The sequence below is a fragment of the Saccopteryx bilineata genome, chromosome 9, assembly GCF_036850765.1.
Source record: "Saccopteryx bilineata isolate mSacBil1 chromosome 9, mSacBil1_pri_phased_curated, whole genome shotgun sequence".
Classification (NCBI taxonomy): Eukaryota; Metazoa; Chordata; class Mammalia; order Chiroptera; family Emballonuridae; genus Saccopteryx; species Saccopteryx bilineata.
In genome coordinates, this window is record NC_089498.1 from 90956422 (window position 1) to 90976442 (window position 20021).

A 20021-nucleotide genomic window follows, 5' to 3' on the forward strand; every position below is an offset into this window, starting at 1 on the left:
ACACAGTTTGACCCACAGCCTACTGCACTGCAGCCTAACAGGGAGGACCTAGAAGCAGAGTCAGCCACCTGGGTCTGAATCTAGCTGGGTCTAGCTGTTTGCTGTGACCGGAAAATAGTTCGGGTATCCATCCGCCTCAGCGGCTCGAGTGTCATGATGTGGAAGCCTGAGTCCGCACATCCTGAGCTTGCTACACAGGGAGAGCACTGTGCCCGGGCATGCGCAGGGGCCCCTCAGCACCCTGGTGCCCGCCCCGCCGGTGCCCGGGGGTGGGGGGTGGGGAGGCCGTCCCTGTTAAGTTCCAGTAGACGTCAGGGACAGTGCTCCCAGTAACCGCTGGTGTGATGTTCGCCCCGAGTATTAGTGTGGGTGATGCCTTCTGTCTGGCTCTGTTCCTCGTGTGACACTGACAAATCTTTTTCTTCATCCGTGAGATCATCATCTTTTTCTTTTCCGTTTTGCTGAAGTGGGAAATTACATTGATATTTCAAGTCAGGTATCAGGCTTGCATTTCTGGGGTGACCCGAAGTAGTCGTGAGGCACTGTCCTTTATTTATGATGTTGGATTCCATTTGCTAGCTTTTTGTTTGTTTGTTTTTTGTGGAGTTTCTAAAACATGTTCTCTATTCTTCATTAAACTTTTGATTTGAGTTCTAAATATTAATTACACTATATTTATTAGGTAATTATTTCACGATAGTGTAGGCATGTCGAGTCATTATGTGGGATACCTTAACTTATGCAGAGATCTATGTCCATTTTCTTAGAAAAACTGGAAAAAATGTAATTACATACCTACTCCAAAGCCTCTGCCATTCCACCCCAAAACAAACAGCACTTACTTATATGCACAGAAATTAATCCCATATGCCTCTCAATGTGCACACGCACCCAGAAAGACACAGCACTCATGACATGCACCCTATACGCTAAGATCACTCACACCACACTTATACACACATAGACCACACACACTCTCTCCACATACCAAACACCCTCCCACACACACACATGCCCACTTCTGTCTTAAATAGTGACTGTAGGTCTTACCTCTTACACAAGCATAGAAAGTCTTTTTTCCCATAACATGCACACAGGAGTTCTGCACGAGCTGAGACACAGAGCAGTGTGTCAGGGTCAGGAACAGTGTCTATAGGGTCATGATGAGAAACTACTCTATTCCCTATATCACTTTGAGCTCATACTCACCGAGTTAACCAAGCCATTCATGGAGCTGTAATCATCTCTCGGATACAGTTCTTTGTTTCCTACAATAATCTTCAGCTAAAAGAGGAAGCCAAGTGTTGGGACAGAGAAGATCCAAATTCCAGGAGACAGTCTCTAACTTCAGGCCATGTTAGACTTCAAGGACCAGACCCTGGTCTGGGCCAGTAGTCCAGCATCAGGGGGCAAAAGTCCTCCCACCCACAGCTTATGTATTGGATTTCATAGAATACTTGTTATTCATGACTGCAGAGGCAATCTGTTGTCCAAACACTTGGGGTGAGATAGAAATATACTCTGGGCAACCCTGAGAAAGCTGACTTTGATAATGTTCTCCAGATGGGCTCAGAGGTGACCCTTGTTACCTGTTCAGAATTACCTGGCTTCGGTCATAGTCTTTTAAACCCACACTGTAAACCTTGGCCCGCATAATTCGAGCTTTGTCAGCCTAAGAGAAAAAAGGCTTTGCACAGAATCCACCAAATTACATGGAACAAAGAGGCATAATGGTGAACCAAACTCACTTCTTTCCTAGCTGCCTGAAGTGTCTCATGGTGCAGCAGTCCAGCTGTCAGAGTGATAATGAGGCTGACAGCCTTGTGGTCTGCAGAGGAAATGGGGAAGGGCCTGGTCAATGCAGGACCCCAGAGTGACCTGTCACACACTCCAGGGTCTCAGCACTGTCCCTCACACCTGTCTCCTGGGGAGAGGTTGCTCAGCCCCACACCCACACAATTCTGAGCTGCTGCAGTGCTTTGCTGCTGACTCTGGAAGGAGAGGGAGCCTTAGGCCCATTTTAGAGATGGGGAGACTGAGCCCAGCTCAGGGCTCTTCCTGTGACTCACTGTTACCAGATGGAGCAGCCAATGCCCTGAAAGACAGCTCTAGCCACTTCAGAAAACAAGGGAAACCCTGTCAGATGAGCAAAGGGAGGAGAAGCCGGACCCACTGGTGGGAAGGCTTGGGTCCCACTCCAGACTCTGCCTGTGGGCATTTCTGCAGGCATCTGCGGTCCCCGAGGCTCAGAACCCAAGGTCAGAGGCACTAGGGCTGCAGATGCCACGCCCAGCTCAACGCTGTGCCCCACCAGGTCAGCACCACTTTCCTGACCACAGCTGTGACCTTACAGTCTAGATGAGCATGGTTCTGGGCTGAACACAGCCTGTCTCACTGTTGGAGACACTGTCAGAGGACAAGAGTCAGTCAAAGGGAAGAAGCTGAGCGGAGCACAATTTAATTAGAGCCAGAACTGTGGCAGAGACAAACGTGTGATCAGCACGGGGACCCAGCTCTCTTCTCTGTGAACTGAATCCTGTCTGTTCCAAGTTCCTGGCTTTCCCTTCCTCTTTCATGCCCCCAACTGTAGGTCAAGCACCGCACATATACTGAGAACAAGAATGTACCCACAGGACCCCATGTGGTTCTGAGAATCATCACTGGAATGGTTTTACCCTCTGTGCACAGAGGAGGAGCCTGCAGCACACAGAACCAGCGATTTGTGCCAACATCAGCGCTAGGAAGTGAGCAAGGTGGGTCTGCATGCAGACGTCACTGAGGCCCTGCCTGGCTCTGACCCTCGGCCCCACCCTGAGTTCACTTTCCTCTGGATTCCAACTTACCTCTGGAATACACTTGTTGAATCTGCTCATTTGCCTGCAACCAGATAAAAGAATGTTGAGGAGGAAAGTGAAACAATTGTCATATTCTTAAGAATGTGACAGAGCGGAGTAAATAAATCTCTGGACATATGTACCCTTTTAAATCCTTCATCCAGGTTTATGTCTCCTCCTGGCACTGTACTCTGAAGTTGGGTAAGACCTTCCCGTATTTTATTTCTGAAAAAAATTATAAAAATGGGATTACTGTAGAATGAGGAGCTGATGATTAAAATACCCCAGGCTGTCCTGGTGCCACTCTGCACTGTGCAGACCTGCCTGGACGGGAGAGGACACATCCAGTAGCACTGTGACGTCCCCTCCGTCTGTGTCATTGAAATGGACAGGACTTGTTCAGTCCTTCTCTGTCACCAATCTGGTGAGCACTGGATAGGGCTGGGGTGATACTTTGCTGGTTCCCAGGGGAAGGGTTCCCCGCTGTTTCTTCATTCCTGTCTCAGGCACACAGACCTCAGGGACCTCAGCAAGGGCTGCCATCACCGGCCATGGTCGGAGCGGGCAGCACCCATGGATGTGCAGTGTGACCCTGCACCCACAAAGTGTCGGGAAGTATTGAAGATGCTAAGGGGCCCTCAAGTGGACATTTCTCCACAACAGGAAAGGCTGAGTTTGGAAAAGGTCATGGTGATGCCCCGTGTCCTCCTCCCTTGCCACAGACCCTGAGGTTGACAAGGTCCCCCAGCCACTCCAGCTTATGAATCTGTTACAGGAAGTAGCAAGCTGCTCAATTGGAGCACCAGGGTTCATGGCCTCCTTGTGCTCCTGATGAACATGACCATTCTGGGGCAGTGGACCCGAGCTCTGTCCACGCAGGCGGAAGGGCCGTCACCTCAGGCACCTTGGGTGCGTGGCCTGTCAGCTGCTATTAGAGCAGAGAGGAGGTCTGGGACAGGGACATGAGGGCTGTGTGCTGTGTTCAGGCTAATCCCATGTGACAGGGAGGAGCTGCACAGAAGGGAAGCTGAGCTGGGCCCTGAAGGCCGGCGTCTCACCTCAGGCAGAAGAGATACTCTGGGGTACAACTCGGCCCAGCCGAGGGCGTGGGGAGGACTCGGACCCCGGCCAGCGGAGGCGAAGCCTGGCCCTGCCCAGCTCAGCCCAGCACTGACACCCTCCTTTGCCAAGACCACACTTTGGAGGATTTTTGTTGTGTCCCCAGCATCCAGATATGCTGGAACCTCCACCCTCCCCAGCGTCCAGTGCAGGACCCAGCTCACGAGGCTCTGCTCTTTTTGTGGCTCTCAGTGGGGCTGCTGGTCCAGCCCTCCTCCCAGGCCTGCTCGTGGAAGGAGCAGCAGGCTCCTGGGGCCCTCAGCAAGCACTCGGCTCTGTCTCTGTCGACTGTCCCACCCTCACACAGGATTGCACAGCTTTGCCTTCACCCGAGGCCTAGGCCACTCCTGACACCCTGCTTCCTTGAAGACTGCACTGTTTCTACCCTCCCGAGTGGTCTCGGCGGGTACCCCGGAGCCTCCTCACAGCTGTCCCGGTGGCGCCCTGAACCCCGTGTGTTGGGGGAGGCGGTGGTCCCCTCTTTCCCAGAGTCAGTCTCCCACCAGATCCAAGCTCAGGCCCCATTACCACTCTCTCTGCCACCCTGAGGGCCCCTCCATGTGGGCTTGCTTTATCCACCTGAGTCCCACTCAGGCCTTTCTCCCACACAAACCATAAGCACACACAAAACCTCAACTTCCCTTCCTTCTGTGAAGGGAGCTGCGGGCCGGGTTGAGCACTGGGGGGCCTCGTCCAGCCTGCACACCAGCATCCCCCACTGCAGTCTCAGGGAACCCCTCATTCCCGGCTCTCCTCTCAGCCCGGCCCACTGGGCCTGTGTTGCGCAGTTAAACACTCACCTGTCTGAGGTGAGCTTCATGACTGTTTTCCCATGTGTGGCGTAGGTGATGAAGGAGATCCGCAGCTTTGGGCTGGGGAGGAAGCACTCCTGGTTCAAAATGATGCTAATGAGCAGCCAGAGAGCGGGTGGGGGACAGCTACCCTGCTCCCACCCCAACTCTCCCACTTTGAGACACATTTCCCAAACCCCTGGCGTTCCTATAACTTTAGTGAAAGATCCTGAGAACTTGATTGTCTTTTTTTGAAACAGAGAGCCTGGCTAGCACCCTGCTGCAGTCCTGTGCTCCTAACAGCCAAAAGTCTCCCACAGCCGTACACATGCGAAACACACGCACACACACGCACACATACACACACGCACGCACACAGAGGCATGCACATCGGACATATGCCCCTAGGGACATAGACTCCTAGGGGTCCAGCATGTTGGACCCTCCCATATTTGTCTCTACTACTGTAAAGTTCTTTAGACCTTCAAAGCCCTTTCTTCCTCACTCGTCTTCCTCGGTCTTTTTTATCTCCAAGAAATTAATGTCGTTCTTGAGATCCATTTATTATATCCCAGTCTTCCCATACCTGGCCTCACTCCTCATTATCTTGTAGCTAAATGTCTACCTTAAGTTCTACCTCTGCACACTACAGTTCCTGGCTCTTGTTCCAAATCAAGTTAGTCACAATTAACAGACTTTTTCTATAGATTATAACTTTGATCACTTTTTTTTTCATTGTGAACTCTTTTTGTCTATTTTTCAGAAAGTTAAAAATATTTTTTTGAATTAATGTGGTGACATTAGCTAATAAAATTATATAGTTCTAGGTGTACAATTCTATATTACATCTGTATATTTTATTGTGTGTTTATCACCCCAAGTAAGGACAACCTTCAGCATTTTGAACCCCTGGTCAATAGTCATCTGCTGCTCCCTACTGTCCACAGCAGAAAATCCGAGCCTGGCATCTGAGCCTCGATGACCTTAGTCCTAAGGTGTCCGTCCAACCTCTTCTCCCAGCCCTCCTCTGAGTTAACCTCACTCTCCAGCCAAGCTGACCACTTGCTCTACAGGAAGCCTCCGGGGTGGTCCTGTTGTCCAGAATATTTTGTTATCCTAGACTTAGTTCAAATTTCCACGTCATGTCTGAGGTTATCCCTGGTCTTTCTAGGAGTCTTGCATTTTCCTTAAGTTGCCATGTAAGTTGTCTGCCCTTTTCCTTTGTCCCTTGCCATCATTTAACTCTGTTTAGTGACTTGGAAACTGGTGTTGGTGTTTCCTAATGTGTTAAGTGTTCAAGGGCAGACTGTGTCCCTTGTATCACGGCATGACCTCTGGGGAGGATCCATGAGGAGCTGCAAGACCTGGTGGAAGCAGTGTGACCAGTCCTTCCTTCCTGCTTCCAACACCGTCTGGGCTCTGTGCTCCTGACCCACCGGACTCCCACGCCCACTGAGTCTAACAGCTGTGTCCTCTGCCTGTGAGAGGAAAACCCCCAGCGTACTTTGTGTGCTTCTTCACCAGCTCTTCCACGTATTTGTACGTGTCCTCCCAGCTGTTCTTCACGCTGTCTGACCTGAAAGCAGTAAAGACCTGAGTTAGAGGGACGATGCAAATCCACGGAGTGGGCAGGTTTCTGCCTCCCTCCCGTCTGGCAGGCCCTGTAGTCGTCTCCTTTATACCTCATGTAGCTGATGTCGGGCACACACCCTCAGTGGCCTCACCAGTTCACCCTGCAGTGTCTTTCATCAATGTGAGCTAAGGGGATGGTACCCATCCGACCTGTGTGCTTGTGGGTGAGGACTTTGGTGGAAAACCTGGAAGATTGGTCATGTGGGATGGGACTGTTTGATGAGAATCAGGGAGGATATATTGACTGAAAAATGCATTCTGATTCTGATATGTTGGCTTTCCTTTTCCTCTGCTTACTGACACCCCGATAAGGGGTCCCTGGCCTGAGGTTAGGGAGCATGGCTAGTAAACCATTTTATTTCTCTTCTTGCTACTGATCAGTCCACAGAGCTGAGGCACTGTGGACATGAGGGGCCTTCCCCACCACTACTGCCAGCTATCATGGGAGGGCACGGGCATGACATTCCCGTCCTGCGCTCATCATGGCCTGACCTGCACGCCTCTCCTGTTCCTGCCTTCAGGTCATCGTGGCCATTGCTTGCACTTTACTCCCTACATGCAGAGTGAGAAAGAGGGAGGGTGTGGGGTGAGGACCCCCTCTGTCTAGGAAGGAAGCAGGTACATGAGACCTACTTGGCCAAAATTCAGTCTTTGCAAAGCTACCTTCAGAAAGGGAAACTAAGAACACAATCTTGTTTACTATTGTTTAAAAAAATAGCAGAAAAAGAAACAGCGACTAGGAATATATTTAAACACAATGTAAAAGGCCTGTATTTTCAAAATATAAAACAATGAAGAAAAAATGCGTGTTCATGAATAGAAAGAATTAACATTAAACTGTCCATACTACCCAAAGCAATCTAGGGATTCAAGGCAATTTCCATAAAAATACAATGATGTATTTCACAAAATGAGAAGAAATATTCCAGAAACTTTATGAAACTACAAAATACCCTGAATAGACACAGCAGTCTTGAGAATAAAAAACTAAGTTGAAGAAACTAGGCTACATTACATAAAACTAAACTGTGAGGCCATAGTAATTTAAACAACACGAAAACGGACACAGATCAATGGAACAGAGTGGAGAGCCCAGAAATCAACCCATGCCTATTTTGTCAATTAATATTTGACAAAGGAGGCAAAAACATAAGATAGGGTACAGGTTGTCTGTTAGTAAATGGTTCTGGGAAAATTGGACAAATACAGAAAAAATGCAAAACAAATACCCTTCTTCCACCATACACAAGAATAAATCAAAATGGATTAAAACCTTAAACATTAGACTCAAAACCATAAAAGGTCTAGGGGTAAATGAGGTATGAGGCAGTAAAATCTCAAACACTTCTCATAACAATATTTTTTCTCATATATCTCCTTGGGCAAGGGGACAAAAGAAATGAACAAACTGGACTGCGTCAAACTAAAATGTTTTTGCACGGCAAAGGAAACCACCGTCAAAACTAGAAGACAGCCACTGAATGGGAGAACATATTTTGCTAATACATCTTATAAGGGGTTAACATCCAAAATTTATAAAAACTTATGAAAAACTCAACACACACAGCAAAAAATACAATTAAAAATGGGCAGAGGACCTGAATAGACATTTCTCCAAAGAGGACATACACACAGCTAATAGACATAGGAAAAGATGCATAATGTCACTAATCATCAGAGAAATGCAGATTAAAACCACCATGAGATACCACCTCACACCTGTCAGATGGTGCTCATTGACAAATCACAAACAAGTGTTGGCAAGGATGTGGAGAAAAGGGAAACTTCATGCACTGCTGGTGGGAATGCAGGTTGGTGCAGCCAGTGTGGAAAGCAGTGTGGAGTTATCTCAAAAAATTAAAAGTGAAACTGCCTTATGACGTAGAGATTCCACTTCTGGAAACTTATGCAAAGAAACCCAAAACAGTGGTTAAAAAGAATATATGCACACTTATATTCACTGCAGCATTGTTCATAATAGCCCAGATTAGCAAGCAGCCCCGAGTGTCCTCCAGTAGAAAACTGGATAAAAGAGCTGTGGTACATGAACACATGGAATACTACTCAGCCATCAGACATAAAATCTGATCTTTTATGACAGCACGCATGGACCTAGAGAGCATTATGCTAAGTGGAATAAACCAGTGAGAGAACAACCAATACCATATGATTTTACTGACTTGTGGAGTCTAATGAACAAAATAAACTAACAAGCAAATTAGACAGACTCAAAGATAGAAAGTAGGCTGACAACTGTTGGGGGTGGGGATTTGGGTGAAGGGGATGGAGAGATTGAGCAACAGATTATCCCCCCCCCTCCGAAAAAAGAGAAAATTTCACTTAGACAAACAATAGCGAGGTGACTGCTGGGAAAATGGTGGGGGAAGAAATGGCGGTGGACAGAGACTTCACTTTGGGCGGGGTGGTGAACACACAATAGGTGTACAGAAATATGTTGTAGAATTGTGCACCTGAAAGCTGTTTAATTTTATTAACCAGGGTCACCCCAATAAATGCCAGTTAAAAAAGTATTTCTACCCGGTCCTTTTTCATAACCGTTTTTATCCCTTTACTTTCAGGGTGTGTATGTCTTTTGATTTGAAGTATGTCTCTAGTAGACAACATAAATATATTATAGGGCTTATCCATTCATATGTCTTTTGATGGGGGCATTTAATCCATCTCCAATTAAAGCAATTTCATATTGATTGGTATGTAGTTATTTTCATTGTATTATTCACATATTCGGTCTTTTTGTTCTTCCTCTTAAAGGAGTTGCTTTAACATCTCTTGTAATACTGGTTTGGTAGTGATGAACTCCTTGAGCTTTTCCTTGTTTGGGAAGGTCTTTATCTTTGACTCTATATGATAGCCTTGCTGCATAGTGGATACTTGTTTATAGGTCCTTTGAATATTTATGCCAGTAAAGTTTCTTTTGAGAAATCAGCTGACAATCTTATAAGCACTTCCCTGTAGGTAACTAATTGTCTTTCTCTTGCTGTTTTTAGGGGTCTCTCTCTTGAACTTCTGGCATCTTACTTATGTTATTCTTGGGTGTGGGCCTCTTTAGGTTCAATTTGTTTTGAAACTTCTGTACTTCCCGGACATATATGTCTATTTTCTTCATCAAGTTCAGGGCGTTTATAGTCATGATTTCTTCAGATAGGTTTTCTTTTTTTTTTTTTTGTATTTTTATGAAGCTGGAAACGAGGAGAGACAGTCAGACAGACTCCCACATGCGCCCGACCGGGATCCACCTGGCACGCCTATCAGGGGCGACGCTCTGCCCCTCCGGGGTGTCGCTCTGCCGCGACCAGAGCCACTCTAGCGCCTGGGGCAGAGGCCAAGGAGCCATCCCCAGCGCCCGAGCCATCTTTGCTCCAATGGAGCCTCGGCTGCGGGAGGGGAAGAGAGAGACAGAGAGGAAGGGGGGGGGGTGGAGAAGCAAATGGGTGCTTCTCCTATGTGCCCTGGCCGGGAATAGAACCCGGGTCCCCCGCACGCCAGGTCGACGCTCTACCGCTGAGCCAACCGGCCAGGGCCCAGATAGGTTTTCAATCACTTGTTCTCTATTTTCTTCTTCTGGTATTCCTAGAATGCGAATGTTGTTAGGTTTGATAGTGTCCCAGAGGTCCCCTAAACTACCCTCAGCTTATTTTCCCATTTTTCTGTTTTGGTTTGATATTTTCTTCTACTTTGTCTACCAAATTGGTTTTCTTCCTCTGCTTCTTCTGTTATTCTGTTGATCCATCCAGTCTATTTAGTATTTGAGTTACTGTATTTTTTATTTCTGACGCATTCTTTTTATGTTTTGTACTTTTCTTCTGTTGTTGTTATTGAAGTCCTCACTGAGATCATCTATTCTTTCTTCTAAGTACACTGAGCATCATTGAAACGAATGGTTTGAACTCTGTCTCTCACAGATGGCTTGCTTCCATTTTTTTATTATTTTGTTCGGTTCTTTTTTCACCCTGTTCCTTCAGGTGGGACATATTTCTTTGTCTCCTCATTTGGGAAGTATCTCTGTGTTTCCTTCTGCGTACTAGGCAGAGCTGCTCAGTATCTCAGTCTTGGAAGAGTGGCCTGATGTAGTAGGTGTGCTGTGGAGCCTCGTGGCACAGGCTCCTTGTTCACCTGAGCTGGGTGCTGTAGGTCTGTCCCCTGTGCGTGTTGTGTGTGCTTTACTGTTGTCATTCAGTTTTGATTGCTGTTGGAACATCGGTGAGTAGGACTGTTGTAGTAATATAATGTTATAGTAATTAAATATATAGAAATATAAAAAACAAAAATGTGGAAGATACATAAAAGTAATTAAGATATAATATTAAAATTAATTAAGAAAATTAAAGTTATGCCATCTGGATAGGAGCTAATATAGTGTGTGCAGATGTGATAAACAGACTCTGATTTTCAAGTAGGGCCCAGTTAGTGTGTGTGAAGTTATACATAGATAAGAAGTGGCTTGATGTCATAACTTTGTAAGTTAACATAAATAACAACATATTAAAAAGCGGTTAGATGTAACATTTTAGTAGATTAACATTAAAGGGGTTCCCTGTAAGGAACTTCCAAAAAGGCGGTTTGAGGTGATAATCCTGTAGATTGACACCTGTTAGAAGGCGTTGGCCAGAAAAGGTACTAAAGCTGAGGGGCCCCCCGATTTAGTCGCCCAGACTCCAACATGAACGTGAATTGTCTCCACGCTGCTCTGAGCTCTGACCAAAGACAGCTGAGAGGAGCACGCTGACTGGGCCCCCTTAAGCTGTACCCAGGCACACCAAAAGGATTTGTGAGTAATAAATTGCCTGTGTGATCCTTGAAACTAACTCTGTGTGTCTGTTGTGTCTTTCCTCCGGTGGCCGTTAGCATTGGCACTTATTAGTAGCATCCTCATAGCCGCCCCAGGAGTAGTCTCGGGGAGGCTGCCAGCCGTGCTGATAAGCAGGAGTGTCCCACTGCACGGGGAAGTTGAATCAGGGATGCCTGATCGACGTTGAGCTTGGGCTCTACTGGGACAAGGACTGTCCTTCAGACTGACTGGCTGTGAAGAGTGGCCATGACTATAGTAGAGAAGCTACCGTGTGTTTGAGGTGATGCCATGGAGTAGAAATCACTTTACTGGGATTTTGTGCCTGCTGAGTCCACCCGTTCCGTGTATGGCACTAATTGGTTGGTACTCTGGTGTGGTCTGAAGCCAAGCACAGGGCGGGTTGGTTGTTCTGGGGCCTCTTGGGAGACACTCTGATGCATTCCATGGTCAGTTGCTATTTGTGTCTGGCCTGGGTCCACATGATAGGAGTTAGAAATAACCTTCCGTTGAAGGCTGCTTGTGGTGAGCTTGGAGGTGCATGACAGTGGTTTTGCTGTGAACCAAGGCCGGCTGCCAAATCATCTGAATGGAGTCACTTAGCAAGTGGCATAATGCATGCAGAAACTAGCTACTGTTTGAGGTTTGTGGACAGTTACAAGTTTTTAGAAAAGTCCAAAGCATGGCCTGAGCTTGCTGACCATTTCTGAGGAATAGTCAGTGCAAGTGCTTCTGTGGTTCCCACAAGTGGGGCAGGGTAGCGGCTCAGACAATCAACAGGGCGGGGTGAGTGTGGTGTTAGCCTGGTTAGTGAAGACTCAGTTTTTTGCTGTCTGTACCCACAGGCTCCGTACAGTGACACCTCCTGGACAAATCTGCCGTTTTGTGCCTCATCAGACAGCTCAGGTCCTCCCTGCATATCTCTTGTGGTTTTTGAGCTGCTGTCCCTGTCCGACATGTGGAGTGAGTAAGTATGAGCGAACGAGTTTGTGCTCAGGCCATTTAAGGAGAACACCTGGGACTCCAGCAGTCCTCCTCTTACTCAGACCGATTCCCTGCTGATTTGTACACTCAGCTGATATGGAGACTCCTCTTCCTAGCAATGGTGTGAGGCTGCGACCCCTCGCCGCTCAGGGGGGACCTCCGCAGCCCAGATAGTCCTGCTGATATTTAACCAGCTCATGTGAGCATGAGACTAGTCTGTTTCATGTCTCCACCCCTCCCACCATTCTTGCTGTGACTGCTTCATCCTTAGTTACAGGGCTTCTGTTCAGCTAGAGTTCAGGTAGTTGTCGAGAGTTTTGTTGCATAACTTAGATGTAATTTTGATGTAGCCATGGAGGGAGGTAAGCACCTAGTATGCTCTCTTTAATTGTTTCTAAAGCAGTGTTCCAGGTACACAGTCTATTCTTAGATGGCTGTGTGGGGGTCAAAAGATTGCCCACAAGATACTGTCTTTTCCAAACAACTCCCAAAAAAGATAAAGTACAAAAATATTAACCACTAAACTATCTACTTTTGCCTTCCTATTATAGAGGAATTAAAGGTATTTGGATTTGTGAACATGTTCTGAGTCTATTGAATAATTTACTATGAGGAAAAGTATAATTCTAGAAGTTATGTTGTGTATTTTAAAAACTACCAATGTACAGAATTATGGTGTAAAAGTTCGTAACTACTCCCTTCTTAGTTTTCACTAGAAATTAAGATTTCTGAGGGTTAATAATTTTAATCAATGTATATAATTAAAACTGCTAGAAATAATAAGAAAAACAATTCTATATAAGGGGGAATAGGATGTGTTTTTGGCATGAAAATATATGAGGTATGAAAATGCATCTGTGATTTTCTCCATAAGTAGAATAACTAGTTGTTTCAGAATGAGAAAGGGGGATAAAGGGCAAAAGCTAAATGAAAATAGAACACAAGAAGGTTGGGGAAGGAAAATTACATGGTAGAGTTTGCTAAAATTGAATACACTTATTATAAAGGTGATACTATAGGCTTTAATATCAATATTAAATTGCAAAGTTAACAGATAATTCTCTCTTATTTGTAAAAAAGACAAAGTTTTGTTGGACTTTTAGTCTGGTCTTTAGAGAGTATTAAAGGTTTTCCTTAGTTTTGGATAATCTACCTGGAAAGCAAATATTTTATGTCTTACCAAAATCATTCCTTGTGCTTTGCTGGGTCCTTGCTACCTGGGAGAACAAAGTCTGTATTAAAGAGCTGAGGTTTTCTGTAAGAATGAAGGTGTTTCACAACTATCCAGCTCTCTGTGTTTGCCTCAGAGCTCTTTGTCTCTTAGAATGAATATGTAACCAAGATCATACTTAATAAGGTGCTTATAACTTTTGATATTATTTTACAAATTTCCCATAATCAAATTCTAAATGAAGTCTTTTGACCTTTAATGAACTTCTGAATTTTTCAGAGATTCTGGAATACCCTCAAAAATTTGTTCTGTTCTTATAAAGAGAGATAGTCAAGAAATTAGGTTTATTTGATATGTTAAATTACACAGTAAGCATTGTCCAGTAAGAACTAATACTAAACCTTCTTTATGTAGGTTGTTCATATGTGTTACAGAATGTTTGTAAAATTTTTAGAGCTCTAATATGGCTTATGATGTTAAAGTCATAAATTTAATTATTGTAAAAAGTTATATGTTAAAATAAATTTTCTTGTAAATTACATTGTAATGTACTCTCATCAGATTTTTAACCTTGGCCACTTTGAAAAGTCCTTATTCTTCAAAAGGATACATGGATACAACTCCGACAAGTACACAATTTTGGTAGGTTTTAGGTCATACAACTGAACTGGGTGGCAATGATCTGAACTCTACCTGCTACTTAAAGATCAGACATTGGCTTAAAATGACTTACATGAGATCAGAATGAACTGATGAGAATAATTATAATTTTCATGACTCTATTTGAAACATTTCTGGTTCTTCTATGTCTTTTCACCAGACTTAAGGAATATTTTCTTCCTTTCTTTAAATTTATCCATAATTTACAGCAATTCATTAGTGGAAACATTTGTAAAGAAAAATGAAATAGTCATCAGTTTCTCTCTCAGAGCCCTCTAATATTCAGAAATTCTTATTGACTTATTTTTCTGACAATATCAGTATTGGTACAAGTTCAATAAAAATTGGTTTTTCTTGTAGCATGATAAAATTGGGAAATTTTTGGTTTGTCCTTTTAGCTTAAAATAGCTTTTAAAAATCTCATCTGAGATTATTAATGACCAGTTTTAAGTTTTACCAAGGCAGACTTCATGGTCACACCATAGCTATCGCCAAAGCTTTTACAGAGAGAGCATATTCAAGAATGTACTTGATATGACTATTCTTGCTGCACTTATATAAATAATCAGGCCAAGTTTAATGAGACTAGACTTATTTTACAAACAAGTTACTCTTGCTGTGATCACTTTTGCTAGATATTGCGGTAACCATAGAGAGAAAATTATGTTGTTGTGGAAAACTCTACCACACCGTAGCAGATAGCGGATTCTAGTCTTGTCACTGTCCTGAGATTTTGTTATCCTTGTGTAAGATGGACTGAAGCCTAAATTCTAGTTTCTTCCAAGATCTGGTTACAACTCTCCAAACTAATGTTTCCAATTTTCTTCCACCCTTCTGACTTGACATCACTATGAAAAAAACTCTTTTCCCACCCAAAGCCCTGCAAACGGAAGCTGATGACTTAATATAAACTTCAGAGACAATCTCTATATAGGCTCCTATACAGACATGTTTTAAAACAAGGTCACCCTTAGGCCAACAGGCCTCTAGATTGCTTAGCAACCTACATACACAAACCAAAAACGAACAGCAAAGCAGCGTTTCCCAGATATCTCAACTGTTTAAGGTACAACCATGCATATAATTCTATGAATTCTTCCCACATCATGTCTGCTAAAACCTTGCTCCTGGGTCCTGTCATTGAGTGTTCCTAACAACTTTGATCAAATGTAGCCTGGTATTACTCCTCTTTGACTGGCCCACTGCAGCCATGCTCTGGACACACGCCTCACTGATGGCTGGGCGCTGTGAAATGGACATGTTAGGGCACTTTCTGGGATGCCGCAGCACTTCCTTGCAGTTGCAGAATCCAGCAGGAGTCTGCCCTGCCCGAGGAATGGCACATGTCAAGACTGACAGTGCGCAGGGTGATGTGGACAGTCTCTGTCCTGGAGCCTGACAAGGAGTCCAGGGGACTTGAGTTGCTCACCTGTCTCCTCTGGCCTCCAGTCTTCCAGTCCATGCCCTTGATATGGAGCTACAAATGCAGCCAGCTGTGGTCAGAACAGCCTGGGCTGACGCCCAGCTCTTAAAAAGCCAAAGGGCAAGGTGTGGGCTTGGGAGGATGAGAGGGCGAGAAGTAAGGTTACCCTTACCAGGAATCCACTTCAATGTTTTCCAGCAAAATTACTTTGATTGAGAACATAAAACAGAGCTTCCCCTGGCTCACTTTTGTTATGCTATTATAAGGAAATAGAACTTATTTCCTCAAGCTTTTGGGAGGCCCCAAGGGGTTAAGACATTGCCTGTCACATAATAAGTGAAACTCATATCATTTCACGTGTACCTCCCATGCCCAGGGTTCTTTCTCATTCATCTCAGGGTTGAGCTATGCCCGTTCTGGTCCTAAAATTAGAGACTGGGGTTGTGGGCAGGAACGCTGTAACAGGAAGGCATGTTGGAGGACTCCTTAGGGTCGCTACCACTCTCTAAAGAGACCGATCCAAATAGGCTTAAAGTTCCCCACCAACCGCTTATCCACAAACCCAATATCCAATGGGAATCATCACCCTTTGTCTGTAAGAATGATCAACCAGTCAAGACTTGTCCAGGTATGGATTCTTGCTGTATTGGCCAAGAGTTTGCTTAAAGGCTTTAATCACTGTAAAAAAAAAAAAAAATAGAAGGCTGGATGGAGAGGATGCGGTGCATATACACCGTGGTGTACTGTTCAGCATAAGAATGATGACATCGGATCATTTACAACAGAATGGTGGGATCTTGATAATATTGTATGGAGTAAAGTGGGTGGGTCGGAAAAAACCGGGAACTGCAGGATTCCATACATTGGTGGGACATAAGGATGAGACTAAGAGACATGGACGGGAGTGTGGTGGTTACAGGGGCGGGGGGAGGAGGGAGATGGGGAGAGGGAGGGGCACAAAGAAGACTAGATAGAAGGTGACGGAGGACAATCTGACTTTGGGTGATGGGTATGCAACATAATTGAATGACAAGATAACCTGGACATGTTTTCTTTGAATATGTGTACCCTGATTTATTTATGTCACCCCATTAAAATTAATAAAAATTTATTTCTAAAAAAAAAAGACCTGTCCAGAGCATCTTAGATGTCCCTCTGTGGAGAGTGATGATGGCCTTCTCTTCTGGTGGGCAGGGTGGCTCCCAGCTCTGCTGACTTTGCTCAGAAGCTGGTAGGCTGGTCCTCTCTCCTCCCATCTTCCTCACTTTCCCCCCAATCATTAGTCTCTTGGGAGAACTGGTGGAGCCATCGCAGTACAACATGGGATGCAGGATTGAGGCAGCCCAGGAAGTCCTAATCCTGGGGCCACCACCAGCCTATGGGTTACATAACTCCACCTATAGGAGCCGGCCCCTTCCCAGATGATCGTATGTGGAAACACCCTTGTAGTCTAAATCTCAGGATTGCTTTGAGGGTGGCAGAGGCTCAGTGACAGGCCCTGGGAACTGTCCAGAGCTTCAACGATACTACTGGCTGTCATGTCACAGTCACCATTGAGTAATAATATGTGTTCTCAGCACAGCAGAGGGCTTGAAAATGGAACCGAGGCAATCTCTTTAAGCCGACAGCCCCACCCCTCACATTCCTGCTTGGAGGGCCAGAGGTGACCTGTGCACAGCCCAACATCCCAGGGACACGCCCCCACAGGCCACACTGTTCTCAAAGGGAACACAAACTGCACCATGGGTCGCCATGAGGTTGAAGAAACAAACAAAACACTCAGCAGCAGCAAAGGAAAGAACTTTCTAAGTAGTGACACTGTGATGAGCCCCTATGCTCTGGGCCCAGTAAAAATTGAAGTCATTTGGGAAAAACAAACATCCCACAGTGAGCTTCTTTCTAACAACTGCTGAGAGGAAGCCCTAGCAGTCACCTGTCCCTCTAGCAGTACAGGAACACGTAGGGGGGTCACGGATCTTGGCCAAGCTGATAGAGGACTGAGAGTCATTGAGAAATCCTCTGGTTTGTCTTTATTTTCTTACAGAAAAAGCAAACCCCAAAAAACAAAAACAAGAACAACAAAAACAGAAAACCAGCTCTGAGGGCTCTAAGCCTGGGGCATCCCTTCTGCTTTGGAATAAGAAGGCCACCAGGACCTTGTTGCTTTGTTTTGACGAGACTGACCCTGCCTCTCTACTCTCAGAGGCTGGAGTCCCCTTATAGCACTTCCTGCCAGCAGTGACCCTGGGGACAATAGTGCCCAAAGGGACTCCCTAAAACAGGCCACTCACACGTCCACCAGAAAGTAGAGGTCGAAGGCACCATCGCATGTTTGGTTCTTAATGTCTCTCTGGCGTCTGTGGTAACCGGCAGTCTGGTCGAAGCCTTTCCACGCTTGTCTGAGGTGGTGCTTCACATATCTCCAGCCCAGCATGCTGCGCCTGAAGCTCCCTGCACTCAGCAGGTGGGGAGGCAACACCAGCAGCAAGAAGAGCACGGGGCCCAGCACCCTGGGGTCATCAATCCCCATTTCTGGGGCTGTCACCTCAAACCCACTGGATGCCGGGCCACTTCAGGTTACTCTAGGCCACAATCTTCACTGCCTCTGCCTGCCATGGGGCCATGACCCCTCTGCCCTTTCAGCAAGGCACCCTGTGAGCCTCTGCCTGGTATCTGCCCTTTAAGCAGAGGAGGCCAGAATCTAACTTTGGAGCGAGGGCCTCTACCACCAGCTCAGCCCTTTCCCCACATCATGGAGGCAGAATGCCCTGTTGTTAAGATGGACATGAAGGTTGGCATGGTGCCTTTGTGACCTGTATCTCTGCTCAGTGTCCAGTCTATTGGCAACCCACTAGGGAGTCAGGCATCTTTGGAGGGGCAGTGAGAGGAGGCCTTCCTTTGTCCTTTGTCCTTTATCCCAAACCCTCACAGACGGTCATCAGGGTTCTCAAGAAACAACTGCCTTTTATAACCTGAAAGAGGGCAGCTGATGTGACTTAGATGAGGACTTCACCACAGGTGAGGTGGTCAAGGAATTGGGAGACCGGAGAGCTGTCATGGTCATTCATATAGACCCGGAGGTCACCCAGGGGTGAAGGATCCAGAAGGGAACGGTCATACAAGATGCCAGTCCTTTGTGCACTAGGGACCTTCCAGGTATCTACTGTTGCAAAAGAAGTGACCCCCATCCTAGTGACATAAATAAGAACCATGATACTATGCCCACAGGTTCTGTGGACCAGAAATTCAGAGAGGGCTGAGGGGAGATGGCTTGTCTCTGCCCCGTGGAAACAGGAGCATAGAAACGGAGTGAAAAGTGCTTCAACAACTCAGACTGGGGCTGTAAAAAGCCTTCAGAAATACCTCAACCAGTTTATTTTGACTTATTTTCTTGTTTTAATGGTCACTGAGAGTGTGTTAACACCAAATTGTTGGACATTGCCTCATGTAGGGGATGATGAACAAAGGGGAGGAATTGCTAAAGTATTTAAACAAGGAGGCCAGTAGGTTGATGTGGCTCTCATGCTTGGTAACATATGCAAGCAAACCAAAAACAAACAGCAAAACAGCCTTTTCTGAATACTTCAACCATTTAAGCTGAAGTAAGCTGAAATGAAAAGTGATGTATGCTAAAAACCAGTAGGGGATTCAAATAATTTAACAACCGTTTCTCTGCCCTAATGATCGTTTTAAGTATAAAAAAATGAAATACTAAAAAGTAGTTTATTATTTCATGCATTTAATACTTAAATAAGAATAATAAAAGAGATATACAAAACTAGATTATAAGTTTTAAAATATTAATAAAAATATATTAAATCATATCTGAAGAACAACAAACAAAACAAAACAACAAGAAAAACAAACAAACTCTTATTTAAGGTATATCCAGTGACAGCTTGTCACCCCCTGGTTGTTTGGCACTTTTTCTCTTTACGTTAAATGATTGTTTATTGAAGTAACAAACACGAGGGAATGAAAATATCATATTTCATCAAAGGTATAATGAGTTTTTATGAAATAAATAAATTTTACAAGCATAGTTCCATCAAATTTTTTTCACCTATGGACGGAATGAACATTACTAAGGGCATTTAGAATACGCTGTTGAACAGATGAATGTTAAAAAAGAGTAAGCAGTGGAAGAATTCAGCCAGTTTGCACAGGTTTGGCAGAACTGATACCAATTTTTTTGTTGAGGTCGTTGAACTGATTGTTAAAATGGCACTTGTAATCAGAGTTCTCTCTAAGGTTAAAATGGCACTTGTAATCAATGTGGAAAACACAAATTTACATTTCTTACTGTTTTTTAATGTTCATCTGTGCAACAGTGTATTCTAAGCACCTATAATAATGTTCATTCCATTCATAAGTGAAAAACATTGCAAGTGAGGACACCAATCAAGAAACAATATGGAAATATCTTACATAACTGTTTTATTGTTTCTTTTCAGGTATTATTTAATATTTTTTGTTAATATTTTAAACTATTTCTTATAGCATAATCTTGTTTTGTGTACCTATTTTATTGTTATTTAAGTATTAAATGAATGAAATAATAAACTACCTTTCAGTATATCATTTTTTTATACTTAAAACG

General features: G+C 44.8%; 1 protein-coding gene across 8 annotated transcripts in view; it reads right to left on the reverse strand.

The window, feature by feature from the left end:
- Nucleotides 1-20021, reverse strand: part of ANTXRL (ANTXR like) — a 38039-nt gene that overhangs the window by 17261 nt on the left and 757 nt on the right. For 5 of the 8 annotated variants that reach the window (XM_066243644.1, XM_066243637.1, XM_066243643.1 and 2 more), the window contains exons 2-8: nt 6249-6320; nt 4754-4842; nt 2978-3059; nt 2844-2877; nt 1749-1828; nt 1604-1672; nt 1210-1284 (exon numbers count right to left, since the gene is read on the reverse strand). In XM_066243644.1, coding sequence (XP_066099741.1) covers nt 1210-1284; nt 1604-1672; nt 1749-1828; nt 2844-2877; nt 2978-3059; nt 4754-4842; nt 6249-6320 — 501 coding nt within the window. The remainder of the gene's footprint in view (nt 1-1209; nt 1285-1603; nt 1673-1748; nt 1829-2843; nt 2878-2977; nt 3060-4753; nt 4843-6248; nt 6321-20021) is intronic. The other 3 variants (XM_066243642.1, XM_066243638.1, XM_066243641.1) reach the window with 3 other exon arrangements.